This window comes from Chiloscyllium plagiosum, unplaced genomic scaffold (assembly GCF_037043375.1).
Source record: "Chiloscyllium plagiosum isolate Xiang-an unplaced genomic scaffold, Cpla_swu_hap1 HiC_scaffold_11, whole genome shotgun sequence".
In the NCBI taxonomy this organism is placed as follows: Eukaryota; Metazoa; Chordata; class Chondrichthyes; order Orectolobiformes; family Hemiscylliidae; genus Chiloscyllium; species Chiloscyllium plagiosum.
Window position 1 is genome coordinate 84672629 of NW_028270149.1, and position 20552 is coordinate 84693180.

The 20552-nt window shown below is 42.2% G+C and overlaps 1 protein-coding gene across 2 annotated transcripts in view; it reads right to left on the reverse strand.

Annotated features, from left to right (window-relative positions):
• LOC122557065 (FERM domain-containing protein 7-like) overlaps positions 1-20552 on the reverse strand; it is a 69459-nt gene that overhangs the window by 21171 nt on the left and 27736 nt on the right. For both annotated transcript variants that reach the window (XM_043704334.2, XM_043704335.2), the window contains exons 5-7: positions 15043-15121; positions 8088-8185; positions 2814-2928 (exon numbers count right to left, since the gene is read on the reverse strand). In XM_043704334.2, coding sequence (XP_043560269.2) covers positions 2814-2928; positions 8088-8185; positions 15043-15121 — 292 coding nt within the window. The remainder of the gene's footprint in view (positions 1-2813; positions 2929-8087; positions 8186-15042; positions 15122-20552) is intronic.

Below are 20552 nucleotides of genomic sequence, written 5' to 3' on the forward strand. Positions count from 1 at the left end.
TGTGCATATGATATTGAATAAGCTAATGATTCTCAATGGGTTAATGTTCATGTTACATTCACTCTAGCCAATTTCCTGATATCACATGCACAGTATATAGGTGAAAGCGAGGTTCTCATATTTATTCCTCATCAAATGCAATTACCATCATACAGAAAAACCCTTCTTGTTATCTAACAACAGTACCTGTTCCACTATCACTTATCATTACATAGACTGAAAACAAAGCAAATCACAGAAGGACTTGTGAAGGTACTAGCTGAATCTGGTGCCACCTTCTGGTTAAGGTGAAAAATGTCACCACGTTCCAGCAATGGTCACCTATGAACGTAAAATCACAGAATCCCTATAGTGTGGAAGCAGGCTATTCAGCCCACTGAGTTCATATTGACCCTCTGAAGAGCATCCCGCCCAATCCCTGTAATCTGGCATTTTCCGTGGCTAATCTACCTAACCTGCACATCACTGCATACTATCGGCAATTTAGCTTGGCCAGTCCACCTAACCTGCGCATCTTTGTACTATGGGAGGAAACCAGAACAAACCCACACAGACCCAGGAAGAACGTGCAAACTCCAGACAGACAATCAGCTGAGACTGGAATCAAATCCAGGTCTCCGTGCTGTGAGACAGCAATACTAATCACTGACCCACACTTGTTCAAGATTGCATTGAGCAATTAGATGGGATTGGTCAGGTCTTTTGTATCTTTTTTATTCTGCCCCACTTGCTACATCTTGTCAAAGAGCGTGTAAAACTGGTCCTCCCCAATGACAGTGACATGAATTGACCCTTGCATACTGTCCAACCAAATAAAAATAATAGAGGAAAATCAGAATTAGAAGTAATATCTGGCCCTGCAATCACTTGAACTCGCTTTGCCATCCAATAAGGTCATGCTACTCCTTCAACAATTGTATCTTTCCAATATATCGCCTGATGCCCAAAAATCCATCGATCTCAGGTTTGAACAACTCAACATCTGAGCACTTACAGCTCTCTGGGGCAGAGATTTCAAAAGATATGAAGGGAATAAAATTTCATTCAAGTCAGTGCTCAATGTATATAAGTAAATAAATGAAATAATTTGCTTCCAATTGTTTAGTGACCTTCACGTGTTCATTGACTTTGCCAGGCATCTTTCATGCAGCATCAAGTACATCAACTGTCTCAGAATCCTCAGTGAATTATTTTTGAAGATTTATGAAGATAAACACAATAATCCAGTTTAGAAACAGCAATAGCCCATGAATAACAGTCTGATAAGTGAAGTGTTAATCTGTTTTTCTCATGGTGTTAATTGAAGTGTGATCATTGACTAGAACCCTGAAATTCTGCACTTTGCAAAATATTCTTTGACATCCACATGAGAGAGCAAATTTGAAATCTCATCCAACAGATTGCATCTTAGACAGTCTAGTACACCCTCGGTAATGTCCTCGAGTGTCAGTGCCAATTATATGCTCAAATGTTTGTGTTAAGTCTGAAGTTCTTAAATTTCTAACTCTAAGATTAAAGTCATATAATCATGATTTGCAGATGCCGGTGTTGGACATATAATCATATAATCATATGATCATATAATCATAGAACTGTTACAGCACCAAAGGAGAACATGCAGCCTAACATATCTGCATTGTATTGCTAAATTCATTTCCTATCAACTGAATTGTAAATGGTCATTTTGGTAATGCAGAAATTCAATATTGTTGAAATATTGAAATATTGCAGATTTAATCAAAATATTTTATTTATCAGGATAATTTCAAAAATTACCAAAGTAAAGGTGAAACAACTTTCACTGAATGAGGAGAGGAGAGTGATGAAAGGTTGGCAAGTGGACTCTGATTGGTAGAGGTGCTGTTATAGAGAATGCTATGATGAATATAGTTAACTGCCAAACTTTAATTCAATTTTAAACCAGGCTCATTTCTCAGGACTAACCAGAGTCAACCTGTGAGATTGAAAATTTAAACAAAACTTGGCAGTTAACTGTCTGTCGTTATTAACCTCAATTTTCTATGGCAGCCCCTCAACCAATCAGACCTCACTTTCCAACCAATCAGTACTCTCCTCTCACATGCTATAAATGTTGCCTTAAAAATAAGCACTACCGCACTTAGGTGGTAGTGTGGGGGTTAAAGGGGATTAAAGAAAAAAAGAGAAAAATAAATAAATAAATAAATAAATGTTGCCTTGCAGTTGCTTTGGTAATAATTCCAAATTGTCACAGAGTCATAGAGATGTACAGCACGGAAACAGACCCTTCAGTCTAACTCATCCATGCCAACCAGACATCCTAACCTAATCTAGTCCCATTTGCCAGCACTTGGCCCATACCTCTCTAAACCTTTCCCCTATTCATATATAAATGCAGATGCCTTCTACATGTTGTAATTGTACCAGCCTCCACCACTTCCTCTGGCAGCTCATTCCATACACGCACCGCCCTCTGTGTGAAAAAGTTGCCCCTAAGGTCCCTTTTATATCTTTCCCCTCTCACTCTAAACCCTATGCCGTCTACTTCTGGACTCTCCACCCCAGCAAAAAAACCTTGTCTTTTTACCCTATCCATGCCCCTGATGATTTTATAAACCTCGAAAAGGTCACCCTTCAGCCTCCGACGCTCCAGGGAAAACAGCCACAGTATATTCAGCCACCCCCTATAGCTCAAACCCTCCGACCCGAGCAACAAGAATCATAGATGAAAAGCTCATACATGAAAAGTGACTTTTTCAGCACCAATCAAAACCAATAAGATATCACTTTTTGTTGACTTCTACAATACTTTGTTCATTATATTGTGTACTTACATGAGCTTCTGGTGACAGTTCATTATTTTGTGTACTAGCCGTTCCTGGTTTGGAACATATATCTTGGACTGTAAATGTGTTTGGTCCAATTCTTCATCAAAATCACCAACTTCAGCTTCAAGATAGAAAAGAGGACAGGTGAGGTAAAATAAATGTGGCAAGTAAGAAGTAAAAGATAAATTATTACACGATAGAATGGGTGTATTAATTTGGGCTGACAGTTTAAGAAAGGGTAGGTAGATGTAATGCTCAATATGTGTGAGGTCTGTTTGGGAAAGGTACTCTTTGAACAGCTAATTTCACTTCATCCACTAGATGGTGGGGTAGCAGTGGCTCGGTGGTTAGCACTGCTGCCTCACAGCCCTTGGGACTTTGGAATGATTCGAGCCTTGGAGCTGTCTGTCTTGAGCTTGCACATTCTCATTGTGTCTGTGTGGGTTTCCTCCCACAGTCCAAATATGTACAGGTTCAATCAATTGACCGTGGTAAATTGCCTATGGTGTCCAGGGATATATAGGCTAAGCGGATAAGCCATAGGAAATGCAGCGTTACAGGGTGGGTCTGGGTGGGCTGCTGTTCAGGGTATTGAAGGGCTGAATAGCCTGCTTCCACACTCTGGAGATTCTATAATTCTGGACAGTGTTACCCAAGTTAACATTCTTATCGAATCAGAACTATAAACATTCAGGAGCAATATTTCTTCTCTTTCACACTCTCACTATATCACTCACAGGCAGAGTAAGCATGTTTCCCCAGTCTTAATTGACTTGGAGAAGGTAGTGGTGAGCTGTCTTCTTGAACTGCTGCAGTCCTTTTACACTCAGTGATGTTAGACAGCAAGTTCCATGATATTGATCTAGGGTCAGTTAAGGAAGAATAATATAGTTCCACATCAGCATGCAGTATTGAAGAGAAACTTGGAAAGTTTGCATGACATTGGTGTTGACAATGTCGGTGTATAGAGCCTAATTCAGACTGAGAAATATCTATATTCTTTACATTGTGTCATGAAAATGGATCACAGCTCTGAATTGCTTTTGAATACTGAATGTTTAAGTGTGGTATGCATTTTATTTTTAAAAGAAAGACATACATGCCAAAATATGGTTAAGAATGCAGTGACTGTCCAAAACCCTATGTAGACCTGGAATGTCACACATGAAGAATGTCAACGGACTTTCAGACAGCTCCAGACATTCCATTCAAAAACTGAACTGTGATCTTGTGTGCATTCTAGATTGCAGACATGATATGTTTTGAAAAAAGGGCAGTTCTGGATGAAAGACATGCTTGAGTTTTACCCTTCCGAGAACACACAAGAAAGCAGGCTATAAACCAACTGCAATCATTGGTCTCTGTGTGCCATTGTGCTATCTTGTGGTTTAGGTTACACTGTGCTAACCAATGCTGTAAAGGGATACACCTGAGGGATACAAACTCTTTTTTTCAGTCTGAATGCTGAAAACAGGTCATCAGAATATTCATTGTTAAAGGAAACTGAACAAATTCAATTCAGCTCACTGCCCAACCAACAACTCAACTGCCAAAGTGAGTGTTAATGGAACCATCCACCATAATTCATCATGGATAAACCGAAGACTGATTTGTATATTCTTTTATTTTGCTTTTACTATTTGGACTTAGCTCGCATTTCTAAAGTGTGTATGTTTGGTCTTGCCTTTTCATTCCTTATCTCCCATTTTACTAGCTAATGAATTCACTCCTTCTTTAATCTCAAGGAAGCCTAGTTAAATTGGCTCCTTTGAAGACATAAGTACATTCAGTCTGGGAGATGGATATCCACAAGGGTGGGAAATATTTTTAAATGAAACCTGTTGCAACCAGTCGAGGGCTGGGTTGGTGAATAACGATGGGGAGCTGGTTCATCCCTCCTTACCCAGGATCATGTTGAGTTGCAGACCTCACCCAGTACCCTTCCACTGACACCCTCCTTCGACTGACTGAACTGGTCCTCACCCTGAACAACTTCTCTTTCCAATCCTCCCACTTCCTCCAAACGAAAGGAGTAGCCATGGGCACCTGCATGGGCCCCAGCTATGCCTGCCTCTTCGTAGGATATGTGGAACAGTCCATCTTCCGCAACTACACTGGCCCCACTCCCCACCTTTTCCTCCGCTACATCGATGACTGTATCGGCGCCGCCTCGTGCTCCCACGAGGAGGTTGAACAGTTCATCCACTTCACCAACACCTTCCACCCCGACCTCAAATTCACCTGGACAGTCTCAGATTCCTCCCTCCCCTTCCTCGACCTTTCTATTTCTATCTCAGGCGACTGAATCAACACGGACATCTACTACAAACCGACCGACTCCCACAGCTACCTGGACTACACCTCCTCCCACCCTGCCCCCTGTAAAAACGCCATCCCATTCTCCCAATTCCTTCGACTCTGCCGCATCTGCTCCCAGGAGGACCAGTTCCAAAAACGCACAACCCAGATGGCCTCCTTCTGCAAGGACCGCAATTTCCCCCCCGACGTGGTCGACGATGCCCTCCACCGCATCTCTTCCACTTCCCGCTCCTCCGCCCTTGAACCCCGCCCCTCCAACCGCCACCAGGACAGAACCCCACTGGTCCTCACCTACCACCCCACCAATCTCCATGTACAGCGCATCATCCGCTGTCATTTCCGCCACCTCCAAACGGACCCCACCACCAAGGATATATTTCCCTCCCCTCCCCTATCAGCATTCCGTAAAGACCACTCCCTCCGTGACTCCCTTGTCAGATCCACACCCCCCACCAACCCAACCTCCACTCCCGGCAACTTCCCCTGCAACCGCAGGAGGTGAAAGACTTGCGCCCACACCTCCCCCCTCACCTCCCTCCAAGGCCCCAAAGGAAACTTCCATATCCGCCACAGATTCACCTGCACCTCCACACTCATCATCTATTGCATCCTCTGCACCCGATGTGGCCTCCTCTATATTAGGGAGACAGGCCGGCTACTTGCGGAGCGTTTCAGAGAACACCTCTGGGACACCCGGACCAACCAACCCAACCACCCTGTGGCTCAACACTTCAACTCCCCCTCCCACTCCACCAAGGATATGCATGTCTTTGGACTCCTCCATCGCCAGACCACAACAACACGACGGTTGGAGGAAGAGCGCCTCATCTTCCGCCTAGGAACCCTCCAACCACAAGGGATGAACTCGGATTTCACCAGTTTCCTCATTTCCCCTCCCCCCACCTTGTCTCAGTCAAATCCATCGAATTCAGCACCGCCTTCCTAACCTGCAATCTTCTTCCTGACCTCTCCGCCCCCACCCCAGTCTGACCTATCACCCTCACCTTGACCTCTTTCCACCTATCACATTTCCGACGCCCCTCCCCCAAGTCCCTCCTCCCTACCCTTTATCTTAGCCTGCTGGACAAACTTTCCTCATTCCTGAAGAAGGGCTTGTGCCCGAAACGTCGATTCTCCTGTTCCCTGGATGCTGCCTGACCTGCTGCGCTTCTCCAGCAACACATTTTCAGCTCTGATCGCCAGCATCTGCAGACCTCACTTTCTCCTCAAAGACCTCACCCAGAGACCAGTCATGACAGCAGTTAAGCCTGCATTCTACTTCTTTCTCATTGGGATGTCATTCATCCGCCCTGTATCCATGTCGTATGAGTTTCGGAGCAGTCCGTGCCCGGTCAGTCAGAGAGTCAAGCAGCAATCAAAGAAGGAAAGAACCAACACTTGGTGGGGTGTTGTGGATAGTGAGGAGGATTGTCAGAGGATACAGTAGGATATAGATCAATTTGAGGCATGTGCAGTAAAATGGCAGATGGTGATTAATCCAGACAAATGTGAGGTGATGCATTTTGGAAGGTCAAGTACAGGTGGAAATTATTCGGTGAATGGCTGAACCCTTAGGAGTATTGATATGCAGAGGGACCTGGGTGTGCAGGTCTACAGATCACTGAAGGTGGAAGTGCAGGTGGGTAATGTAGAAACAAAAGGCCTTTGGCATGCTTGCCTTAGGTAGGGGCATTGAGTATAAGAATGGACAAATGATGCTGCAGCTTGTAGAGCTTTATTTAGGCCACACATGGAATATTGCGTATAGTTCTGGTCACCACACAACCAGAAGGATGTGGATGCTTTGGAGAGGGTACAGAAAAGGTTTGCCAGAATATTGTCTGGTATGGGGGATTTTAGCTGTGAAGCAAGATTGAATAGACTGGGTTTGTTTTCACTGGAATGCAGGAAGTTGAGGGGCAAGCGAATAGAAGTTTATAAGATCATGAATGCCCATGAATAGAGTGGAAAGTATGAGTCTTTTTCCCAGGGTGGAGGGGTCAATTACTAGGGGACACAGGTTCAAGATTCAGAAGAGGAAGTTTAAAAGAGATGTGCGAGACAAGTTTTTCACACAAAGGGTGGCTGGAACGTACTGCCAGAGGTGGTGGTGGAAGCAGTCACAAGAAGCAGCATTCAAAAAACACCTGGATGGATACATGAATATGATGGGAATAGAGGGATAAGTGAAGTCAGTTTTAGTATGAAAGGGCAAAATGTGTCAGCGCAGGCTTGGAAGGCCGAAAGGCCTGTTCCTGTGCTGTTTTATTCTTTGCAAAACCTGTGATATTGCTCTTGTGAATTGATGAAGTCTGGTCACACGAATTTCCTCTCATGGCCATGTTTAGAAGCTTAGCATTTACCCAAAGTGAGGCACCAAGCAGAAAGTCTGTCGGCCATGCTCAGATGTCACATCTGTTGAGGCTGGAAGAGGAACACATGAGGGCTGACGATGACATGGTTGCTCAGTGAAACCTGGTGGGGAGTAGGTGACAGCCTCAGGCTCTAGTTCTCTGGAAGCCTCATGCCCCACTGGTCAACTAAATTGCCCTGTAGTGTCCAGGGATGAGCAGGCTAGGTCGGTTAGCCATGGTAAATATATGGTTACATGGATAGGGTGGGAGGACGGTGTTCTTCAGAGGATTGGTGCAGACTCGATGGGCCAAATAGCCTCTTCCTGCGTTGTTGAGATTCCATGATTCTATTAATAAGAAGCCTCCCACAGGTACGGCATATAGAGATCCACAGGCTGAATTCTGAATTCAAGCTACCAGTCTCAGTGAGTCAGTTGAAATACATATACATCTGGCAATACCATCAATTTGAAGCATTTATCCATTTAACAATAACAAGTATATTACTGCAGTTTTCAGCAGGGATCCCAGATTAGGTCCACTTCTCAGTGAAACATTTAGCCTTCTTTTGAACTCCATTGGATGGGTAAATTTAGCCGTCACTCACCCTGGATGATGTGAGACAGTAACAGTGCGGTACTGTTCTCATTGCAATGAAGTCTTCCAGCAAGCAGGTCCCGTTTGATTTGCTGAGCAAAGAGATACCTGCAAAAGTAACAAGATCAGTTTGAATAGCTCTGGCCAATTGCATTGTAGCACTCAGACAGACAGGCAGGAAGGACATTAATGACTCCCCCTTGGGCATCTCGCAGCAAGTGCAAAACAGAAAGAGGCCATTGAGCCCATTGAATGTGGGTCAGCTGTGGATCTTGTCTCTAAGTTAAGAGAGCACAGTTTCAGGCTCTGAATATGGAGTAACAATGGGCCATCCAGCCCCAACAAATAATAAGATTATTTTCTAATTGGAGCCCTGGTCACTTTCACCCCATTGCTTACCAAGATTCTATCTACCTCTGCTGTGAAAATATTCAAGGACTCTGTTTCCACCATTCTTTGAGTTCCAAACACTCACTATTTTGAGAGAAGCCTATTCCCTCTATTTATGCCTTAAATGTGCCACCGGCTGAGTAACCGATCTTTCTGGATTCTCCCACCAGGTGAAACACCCTCTCCGCATCCACTTTGGCAAGCCTCCTTCAGATCTTATACGTTTCCAACTGGATACTTTCATGTAGCAGTGAGGAAGTGCTACATTCTCAGAGGTGTTGTCTCTCAGATTGGATGTTAAACCAAATCCCTACTTGGCCACTGGACTGATTTCAACAAACCCTAGTAGCCCAGTTTGATGAAGAAAACAAATTAGTTCACCAACTGCCTTGGTCAATATTTTAACATTAACCAACATGATTTAAAGCAAATCATCAGATTATTACCTCATTGCTGTCTGTGGGAGCTTGCTCTGTAAAATTTAGCTACTGTTTCTTCTATATGACAATAGGGAATCACACTGTGCTTGATTTGGCATTTGACCAATCCTAATAGCATTTGAGGAGGTGATAGTCAGATACATTCTTGAATTGCTGCAGTCCTTGGGTTACTTTGTTCTTGAGTATCATTAAAACTACATCTATCCAGGCAAGTGGGGAGTATTCCATCACCATCCTGACTCATGCCTTGCAGATGATGGGCAGGCTTTGGGGAGTCAGGAGGTGAGTTACTCGCTGCAAGATTCCTAACCTCTATCCTGCTCTTGTAGCCAAAGTATTTATATGATTGGCCCGGATCAGTTTCTGGTTAATGATACCTGAAAAGATGTTGAGAGGGGGAGGATTCAGTGATGGTAACTCCATTGAATGGCAAGGGGTGATGGTTAGATTCTCTCTTGTTGGATATGGTTAACTCCCTGGCGCTTGCCACTTATCAGACCAAGCCTGAATATTGCCCAGGGCTTGGGCGCATGAAAACAGCTTGCTTCAGGAATTAATGGAACATGGTACAATCATCAGCAAACATCTCTATTTCAGACCTTATGATGAAGGGTAGGCTGTGATTGAGCAAGTGAAGATATTAGGACATAGAGCTCATTCACTGTGAATTCCTGCAGTCTTAACAGTACAATGATTGGCTCCCAGCACCTACAGCTATCTTCAAACTAAAATACTTTGGGATAAAAATGTATCCACATAGTGCTGCTTTGAACCACAAACCACTGCAAAGATATCACTGCTGAATGTTCGCTGGCTGTGCACTGCATCTGTATAACATGACTAGAATCTATCTAATATGACTAGAACTAATATCAATGTGTTTCTCCCATTTAAAACTCTTAAAGACAATTGTTTGTGGAACGGCTCACAACATGTATATCCTAAAAGGAGTAAAAATGCATCAGCAGACACATTCTAAGTGTAGGTGACAGGATGTTATTCACAGTGGTGCTCCATACAATAAAGGCGAAATACTCTTTCCTTCTAATTAAGGAGTTGACAGTTCTCATATTGCATTTGCTGAGTGGTAATTATCAGGTTTTCACCCTACATCCACTAGGTTTTACCAAAAGAAAACTGACTACAGTCTTAATGGTTCAGTTGTAATAGACCAGTGAGACACTCTGCCTGGCTCAAACATATATACTACATCTCTAACCAAAGCAATGAGTTCAAGTATTGGTAAATGGCCAAGTATCAGAAACACCCTGCTCTTCTCTAAAATAGCCTCATGCTGACTGATGAAGTCTCAGTTTACTGTTCCATTGGAAGGACAACTCCTCCATAATGTGGCAGTGAAGGGTGACCAGGATTTGGTGTCAGATAGGGACAGCAGAGATTTGGAGGAGCTGAGTCTACAAAGAGATAAGGTTGGGAAGCCAGACTGAAAAGCTTTGGAATATTTGGGCCTGGTGGCAAACGCTGCTCTAGAGCAAGGGCGAGAGTTAGTATTAGAATAAGGGCAGGGTTGTGTGGAGATGGAAGCAGATGATTGACTGGATTAAGGAGTTAGAAGTTTGCCTCAGGCACGGAACTAAGGCCATACACTTAGAATGTGTCTACTGATGCATTTTTACTCCTTTTAGGATATACATGTTGTCAGCAGTTCCACAAATAGTTGTCTTTAAGAGTCTTATATGGGAGAAACACATTAATATTAGTTCTAGTCATGCTGGATAGATTCTAGTGAGCAATTTGGCTCAGCCTCAGACAACACCCACGGAGAGGGATGGAAGTGATAGCTCCAGCCTGTAGTTGCAACTGATGGAAATGACTCCACTTAATGGGAATTTCTTCTCGTCCAATACTGGATTTCGGACAAGCAACATTGTAGTGGTACTGAGGGACAGCACACAGATGTAGGTGAAGCCATAACCTTTTGACTCTGAGGAAACACATTACCACTTGCATCATAGTTGACAGTTATGAATAGTTCCACTTCTGATACTAATGGATATTAGTGTTCTTGCTTTGAACACCCATCCAGAATCCATCAATGTAACAAAAGCTTTTTGCAAGGTTTGTGAAGGTTTGTAGCTCAAGTTGAGGTTTAGGGTGTAGCTTTGCTCGCTGAGCTGTAGGTTTGATATCCAGACGTTTCATTACCTGGCTAGGTAACATCATCAGTGGCAACCTCCAAGTGAAGCGAAGCTGTTGTCTCCTGCTTTCTATTTATATGTTTGTCCTGGATGGGGTTCCTGGGGTTTGTGGTGATGTCATTTCCTGTTCGTTTTCTGAGGGTATGATAGATGATATCTAGATCTATGTGTTTGTTTATGGCGTTGTGGTTGGAGTGCCAGGCCTCTAGGAATTCTCTGGCATGTCTTTGCTTAGCCTGTTCCAGGATAGATGTGTTGTCCCAGTTGAAATGGTGGTATTTTTCATCCGTGTGTAGGGCTATGAGGGAGAGAGGGTCATGTCTTTTTGTGGCTAGCTGGTGTTCGTGTATCCTGGTGGCTAACTTTCTTCCTGTTTGTCCTACGTAGTGATTGTGGCAGTCCTTGCATGGAATTTTGTAGATGACGTTGGTTTTGTCCATGGGTTGTACTGGGTCTTTTAAGTTTGTTAGTTTTTGTTTGAGAGTGTTGGTGGGTTTGTGTGCTACTAGGATTCCGAGGGGTCTCAGTAGTCTGGCTGTCATTTCTGAAACTTCTTTGATGTATGGTAAGGTGGTTAGGGTTTCTGGCTGTGTTTGGTCTGCTTGTCGTGGTTTGTTCTTGAGGAATCTGCGCTCTGTATTTTTTGAGTATCCATTCTTCTTGAATTAATTGTATAGGTGGTTCTCCTCTGTTTTCCGAAGTTTGTCTGTGCTACAGTGTGTGGTGGCTCATTGGAATAGTGTTCTGATACAGCTTCGTTTGTGTGTGTTGGGATGGTTGTTGGTGTAGTTAAGTATTTGGTCAGTGTTTGTCTGTTTCCTGTGTACACAGGTTTGGAGTTCTCCGTTGTCCTTTCTTTCGACTGTGAGGTCCAGGAATGCGAGTTTGTTGTCGGTTTCTTCCTCCTTGGTGAACCTTAAGCCTGTGAGGGTGTTGTTGATGATGTTAAATGTCTCTTCTATCTTGTTTCGTTTTGTGATGACAAAGGTGTCATCTACGTAGCGGACCCAGATTTTTGGTTTGACATTTGGTCGGGCTGTTTATTCTAGTCTTTGCATTATTGCTTCTGCTATGAATCCTGATAGCGGAGATCCCATGGGTGTGCCGTTGGTTTGTTTGTAGATTATGTTGTTGAAGGTAAAGTGGGAGGTGAGGCACAGGTCCACTAGCTTCATGATGTTTTCGTTGGTAATGTGATTGATGGTGGTTGGGGTGTGTGTGATGGTCTCTTCTAAAAGTGCAGTAAGTGTTTCCTTCCCCAGGTCGATGTTGATGGAGGTGAACAGTGCTGTTACGTTGAATGAAATTATTGTTTTGTCTTCCTCTATTTTGGTGTTTTTGATAAGCAAAGACATGCCAGAGAATTCCTAGCTCCCTTCAAAATCAACAGCCATAAACTATAAGCGGAAGTAAAGTTGAGTTGCTTTGGCTTTTGGTGTCAGATTATTGATGTTGAGGAGCTGCATGTAAGTTATAATGTTATAAATAAGTTATAGTATAGAATATCAATGTTTCACCAATAAAACATTGCCTACATATCTGTTTTAATTACTTACATTGAGGAACAAAAAGATCTTGTATTTATGTAATGTCCTCCACAACTCAGCATGTCCCTTAATGCTGAGCAGTCATTATCTACTTTTGGAATGTCGTCACTACTACAACGTAGAGAGTGCAGCAGCCAGTCAGTGCATACAAAGGTCTAACTAATAGCATTGAGAAATATCACTCTGTCTAACTAGTGCTGTTTGGGAGATAACTACTTGTCAGGAGAAGACAGATGAATACAGATTTTCAACATTCACCTGAGAGGTAAGATAGGGTCTCAGTTTAAAGACTCATTGGTAAAATGACACTTCTGACATTTCACTGGAAATGTCAGCTGTGATTACATAGTCATATTTCTGACAGCATGGAAGAAGAATGGGATAATACATAAATACTGCACATTAATAGTAACCTGAAGATTACCTTAGAGTGTAATGGGATCTTGATCGGATGGACCAATGGCCCTAGATGTTTGCAGCTATAGTTAATTTGGATAAATGTGAGTTGCTGCATTTTGGAAAGACAAATTAGGACAGGACTTATACACTTAATGCTAAGTTCCTGGGGAGTGTTGCTGAACAAAGGGACCTTGGATTGTAAGTTCATAGTCCTTTGAAATTGGAAACACAAGTCAATAGGATAGTGAAGAAGGCTTTTGGTATGATTACCTTTATTGGTCAGTGCATTGAGTATAGGAGTGGGAGGTCATGTTGCGGCTGTACAGGGCATTAGTTAGGCCACTTTTGGAATACTGCATTCAATTCTGGTCTCCTTGATATAGGAAGGATGTTGTGAAACTTGAAAGAGTTCAAAAAGATCCACAAGGTTATTGCCAGGGTTGGAGGTTTTGAGCTATAGGGAGAGGCTGAATAGACTGGGACTCTTTTCCATGCAGTGTCAGAGGCTGAGAGGTGACCTTATAGAGATTTATAAAATCATGAGTGGCATGGATAGGGTAAATAGCCAAGATCTTTTCCCTGGGTTTGGGGAGTCCAAACTGGAGGGCACAGGTTTAAGGTGAGAGAAGAAAGATTTAAAAGGTACCTAAGGGGCAACATTTTCATGTAGAGGGTGGTGTGTGTATAGAATGAGCTGCGAGAAGAAGTAGTGACATCTGGTACAATTACAACATTTAAAAAGTAGCGCATAGGTATATGAATAGGAAGGGTTAGAGGGATATAGGCCAAATACTGGCTAGATTTATTTAGAATATCTGGTCAGCATGGATGAGTTGAACAGAAGGATCTGTGCCTGTGTTGTATATCTCTATGAATCTATGGAGACAACAGTCCAAATAAGTGAAGCTCTATTTGTTATCTTTATTATTTCAGAGGACATTAATGCCACCAGCTGGACCAATATTTATTACCTATTCCCTTTGAGAAGCTGATGATAAGTTGCCTTCTTGAACTGCTGCAGTCCATGGGGTATACGTACACCCACATAACTGTGAGGGAGGGAGTATCAGGATTTTGATGCGGACACATTGAATGAATGGCGATATATTTCCAAGTTAAGGATGGTGGGTGGCTTGAAGGGTACTTGTTCTTCTAGATGGAAGGAGTCATAAATTTGGGTGGAACATCATGAAAAAAGAAAATGAGAGGGCATTGAATGTCTACAGTAATATAGAGCACAAGTACAATTAATTTGCTCACTCATGTAAATAGCAATCAGCTCATGTACTTTCAACCTCTGAAGACAATTTCTGAAACATACCTGATTTTTAAGCATCACGTTAATTGCCTTTATATCATGAGCAATGGTGTCATTCTGGAATCATTTACTGTAATTAGAGAATTTTAATTTGAGAATTCCAAATGAATGACAACAAAGTCATAAAAAAAAACTGCTGCAAATAATTGGAATAAAGAAAACTCGGTGCTCCTACAGTCAATGATGAAAGTGGCTTCATTTATGGGAAGTGGACGTTATATCTTGTTCACCTGCTCTTTGATCCAGTTAAATCAGATGGATTATTACTTGATACTAAGTACTGAAGTTACATCAAGTGCTGATAGAGGACCTCTCCCATATTCTAACCTTTTACTTCAACATCTTATGAAAGCACAGTCACTTAACAAGGCGACTTCCTGCCACAGTGTCTGATGTGTAAATACATGGTTTGCGACAGGGCTGCTTCACCAGAAAGAGTAGGCCTCAGCTGCCATACCTCGGACATCTCTCTTTCCTACTGCTCCTCCTCTCTTTTCTCTCTATCCCCACACTGAAAATCTGTTCAAGTGCCAGCAGCTGCACAGGTTTCCATGGTTGTGGATTCAAACCTCAATTGAAAACACACAATCTGAATCAGGGTCATCCAAGATATGTCGGCCACAAGTGAAGTCAAAGCAGACTTTATGAAAAGACAGTCTATGGTGCTAATTTAGCTTGTGATTTCCACAAGTGCAGAGAGGGTTATACCCACCTTGTCAATTCATCTTGGAGCTGCCCTGGATCAGGTGGGAAGAACTTCACTACGAATTGAAACAAAACTTTCTTCTCACCTGTCAGAGAAATGTGAACATCATCATCATCATCAGTTGGACATTAAAAACAGCATAAATGAAGCAAAAGCAATTAAAAAAAAGGAACTTCTCATTCATTAGGGAGGAATAGACAGAAGTTAAGTGCACAAACAGGCCATTAGGCCCAACTAGTCATTGCTGGTGTTTACCCTCCTTGCGAGCAAATAGTTTTATATCTACTTCTCAACCCTGTTCCCATGTCCATCACTATCCTTTTGTTCAATTGCCACTTCAATGTAATCCTGATTTGATCAACGGATGCCAGAGGAATATGTTGGGGTCTCAATTATTTCCAATTTTCACCAATGATGGGATGAATGGACCTGTTCATTTATGCAAGGTTTCTGAAGATGTAAGGCAGGTTGAAAATAAATTATGAGGAAACTATGAAAAATATGCAAAAGGATGTAAATAGCTAAAATTAGACAAACTATAATATATTGTGGGAATCTGAAATTATTCACACTGGTTAAACGAACAGGAAAGCAGAATATTACTTATATGAAAAGCCAATGCAAAATGCCTCAACACGGTGGGATTAGTGCATTCTCCTATTTAAGAATCATAAAATATTAACATGCAGGCACAATAAGTAAGTAGGAAGGCAATAGAATGGTGGTTCATATGGCAAGCAGGAATAAGTTATAGAGCTCTCACTACATCACAGGAAAATATCCTTTGGCCCACTGAGATTGTACCAATCAAAAACAACCACTTAACTATTTTAATCCCATTTTCCACCAATTGGACTATAGCTTTGTTTGTTTTGGTATCGCAAAAGCACATCTAAATGCTTCTTAAATCCTATGACGATTTCTGCCCCATACTGAGTGCCTTCATTTTAGGGCAGCATGGTGGCTCAGTGGTTAGCATGGCTGCCTCACAGTGCCAGGGATCTAAGTTCAATTCCAACCTCTGGCGACTGTCTGTGTGGAGTTTGCACATTTCCCTGTGTCTGCTTGAGTTTCCTCCGGGTGCTCTGATTTACTTCCACAATCCAAAGATGTGCAGATTAGGTGAATTGGCCATGCTAAATTGCCTCATAGTGTAGGTTAGGTGTGTTAGTCAGGGGTAAATATAGAATAATAGGGTAGGGGAATGGATTTGGGTGGGATACTCTTTGGAGGGTTTGTGTGGACTTGTAGGGCCGAAGGGCCTGTTTCCACACTGTAGGGATTCTGTGAGTCTACCACCCAGACAGGCAGTGAGTTCCAGATTCCCACCACCCTCTGGTGAAAATGCATTTCTTCACATGTCCTCTAAACCTTCTCTCCCTTACTTTAAATCTATGCTCCCTGGTGTTGTGACACGGAGATGAACACATAGAACATAGGACATAGAACAGTACAGCACAGAACAGACCCTTCAGCCCACGATGTTGTGCTGACCACTGATCCTCATGTATGCACCCTCAAATTTCTGTGACCATATGCATGTCCAAAAGTCTCTTAAATGTCCCCACTGTTAATTAAACCAAACATCCAGAAAAGCTCACCTCGTCCTGTAATCTGTTAAAATATGAGTGACAACGAACTCTCAACTTCCACTATTTAAAGAAAATAACATCAATTTATTCTTTAACTCTAAAGTGAACATTAAAAAACAACTATTCACAACACCAAGCCCCCCTTTCTCTTAACTGCTTATTACCTGCCTCCAACTCTATAACAATATGCTGTTCCAATAAGACACTTATTAAAATCACATCAAGTTAATTTCAAAATCACACAGCTGCTGTCAACTTTGGTATCTTTTCTCTTCCAGCTAAAGATCTACCTGGGTTATCTTCATTCTTTTTACAGCAAATATGTTTCAAGTGAAAAGGTACCCTTGAGAGACAGTATTTCCTAATTTCTCATTCTGTGTTGATGGCAGTTGTTCTGACTCCAATTTCCAAAATGCCTGTGTCTTTATATGTGTCTATGGTTCAATGTTGGCAAAACACTAAATTCAAACTCAATGGGTTTTAGTATCCTGGGGTATAATTTAAACTGATTTGTTAAATTCAAATTGTTGTCAAAACAGCAATCAACTCAGGTATCAAGTTCACAGCCAAATGTTACATATTTTCACTTTTCCAGTCCATTCTTAGACTGCTATTTTGTCCTATGACGCAGGTGCTTGTAAGCTCTCAGTTCAGAACAGCATTCACTCTCTTTTAAAGGTACAATACATGCCTTCAACTTCATAACACTGGTCATTGATCTCTCCATCAAAGAAAATGTTTCTTCCTGTCTACCCTATCTATGCCCCTCAAAATTTTATCCATCTTAATCATGCCACCTTTCAATCTCCTTCACTCTAAGGAAAACAATCCCAATCTGTCCAATCTCTCTTCACAACTGAAGCTCTCAAGCCCAGGCACCATCCTGATAAATCTCCTCTGCACCCTCTCCAGTGCTATCATATCCCTCTTGTAAATTAGATTTCCAGAACTGCACACAATACTTTAGCTGTGGCCTATTCAAAGTTTTATACAGTTCCATCATAATGTCCCTGCTCTGTGCCTTGACCATTAAAGGCAACTATCCCATATGCCTTCTTCAACATTTTGTCCACCTATCCTGATACCTTAAGGGACCAGTGTACATGCACACCCTCTGATCTGCGGTGCTTCCCAGAGTCCTACCATTCATCATGTATTTCCTTGCCTAGCCTGTCCTGCCTAACCTTACATTTATCCGACTGAATTCCATTTGCCACTGAACAGCCCGTCTGACCTGATGAAGAGCTTTTGCCTGAATCGCTGATTTTTCTGCTCCTCTGATGCAGTCCTGTCCTGCTGTGCTTTTCCAGCACCACTCTAATCTTAACTCCAATCTCCAGCATCTGCAGCACCCACTTCCTAGCCCGTTTGACTAGACAATCTGTAATTTAAGGTTACCCTCCTCACTATTTACCACCCATTAATTTTTGTACCCTCTGCAAACGTATTGATCAACATTCAAGTTTAAATCATTTATATAAACCACAAACAACAAAGGCCCTAATACTAATTTCAGCAGGACCATACTGCTACAGACTTCCAATCAGATAAATAGCCCCCAACTATCACCCTCTGATTCCTGACACTCAGTGAATTGTGGATCCAATTTGCCAAATTTCCTTGGATCCTATGGGCTCTTACAATCACTATCAGTCTGCCATGTGGGACCTTATCAAAAGTGTTGCTGAAATCCAAATGGACAACATCGAAAACAATGACCTCATCTACTCTTATCGCATCAACTCTTCGGAAAATTCAAGCAAGTTGGTCAGACATGATCTCTCCTCAACAAAACCATATTGACTGTTGATTAATCCCCACCTCACTAAACACAGATTAATTCTGTCCCTGAGAATTGCTTCCAATAGTTTCCCCACCACCAAAGTTAGAATGGCCAGCCTATAGTTTCCTGGTTTATCCCTTACTGCCTTCTTGAGTAATGGTACCACATTGTCTGTCCTCCAGTCCTGTGGCAATTAAAAAAATGAATAAAACCAAGGTTCCCTTCAGAGAGTTGCTAATCTGGACATCAACTCCAATGTGCCACCATTATATCATATCCTTGGAAATGCTCACACAATAGAAACCAATCATTTTAATCTTAAAAGTTTAAATCAATCACTAGGATTCAGTTTAGAGAGTTTTAGGGAGGGTTTTCTAAAGTTTAGAGCTTAGGCAGCTGAAGATATGTCTACCATTATGGAGCAAAGTCAGAAAAGCTCAATGTTTCATGCACTCGGCAAAGTGACTTTACACAGAGCCTTTGTTTAAAACAATGAAACCACAGTAGTCACATAACAATGTTAAACCACAGCAAGAGACAAAGTGAACAAAGACATTTCTCCAGTTACTCAAGAGCCCAGAGGAAGATCAGGAGAGAATTCTGGGCTTGGAGGAGATTATAGAGAGAGGGACGGTCAAGCCAGGGATTTGCAAACAAGGATTAGAATTTTAAAATCTGGTTATTGTTTGACTAGGGCCCAATGTGAATTAATGGCTAGAGGGCCAAAAGAGGAAACAAAATCTGGTGCATGTTAAGACAAAGTTGCAGCGGGAAATTAGGTGGCCTAAGGCCTATGCAGGTTGCAATGTGGGAGATTTTCCAGGACTGCGTGATTTACTCTTCATTGGATGCCGACATCATTGGCTAGACCAGAATTCATTACCCATCCCTATTTGTCCTTTATTGAGTGACCCACAAGGCTATTTCAGAGATAGTGCAGAGTGTACTCTTGTTGTTCTAGGTCTGCAGTCACCTGTGTTTTTACAATAATTGACAATGGTTTCATGGTTATCATTTAGACTTAAACTTCTAGATTTTTTGAAATTAAATTCAAACTCAAGATTCTGTCTCTTTAAACATAAAATAAATTAGTGAAATATTTTTCACTTTATTTAAAAATATGAGGACCGTGATGGAAATATAACCATTTTGATGGCAGATGGTGGAATTTGAACTCAATAAAAATATGGAATTAAGAGTCGAATGATGACCATGAAACCATTGTCAAATGTTGAGGAAAAATCCATTTGGTTCACTTAATGGGTTAATAAATGGGTTAATAGACAATAGACAATAGGTGCAGGAGTAGGCCATTCTGCCCTTCGAGCCAGCACCACCATTCATTATGATCATGGCTGATCATCCTCAATCGGTATCCTGTTCCTGCCTTATCCCCATAACCTTTGATTCCACTATCCTTGAGAGCTCTATCCAACTCTTTTTTGAAGGTATCCAGAGACTTGGCCTCCACAGCCTTCTGGGGCAGAGCATTCCACACACTCACCACTCTCTGGGTGATGAAGTTTCTCCTCAACTCTGTTCTAAATGGCCTACCCCATATTTTTAAACTGTGTATCCTCTGGTTCGGGACTCACCCATCAGCGGAAACATGTTTCCTGCCTCCAGAGTGTCCAATCCTTTAATAATCTTATACATCTCAATCAGATCCCCTCTCAGTCTTCTAAACTCAAGGGTATACAAGCCCAGTCGCTCCAATCTTTCAACGTAAAATAGTCCCACCATTCCGGGAATTGACCTCGTGAACCTACGCTGCACTCCCTCAATAGCCAGAATGTCTTTCCTCAAATTTGGAGACCAAAACTGCACACAATATTCCAGGTACGGTCTCACCAGGGCTCTGTACAGCTGCAGAAGAACCTCTTTGCTTCTATACTCAATTCCTCTTGTTATGAAGGCCAGCATGCTGTTAGCTTTCTTCACTACCTGCTGTACCTGCATGCTTGCTTTCATTGACTGATGTACAAGAACACCCAGATCTTTTTGTACTGTTCCTTTTCCTTGACTCCATTTAGGTAGTAATCTACCTTCCTGTTCTTGCCACCAAAGTGGATAACCACACATTTATCCACATTAAACTGCATCTGCCATGCATCTGTCCACTCACCTAGCCTGTCCAGGTC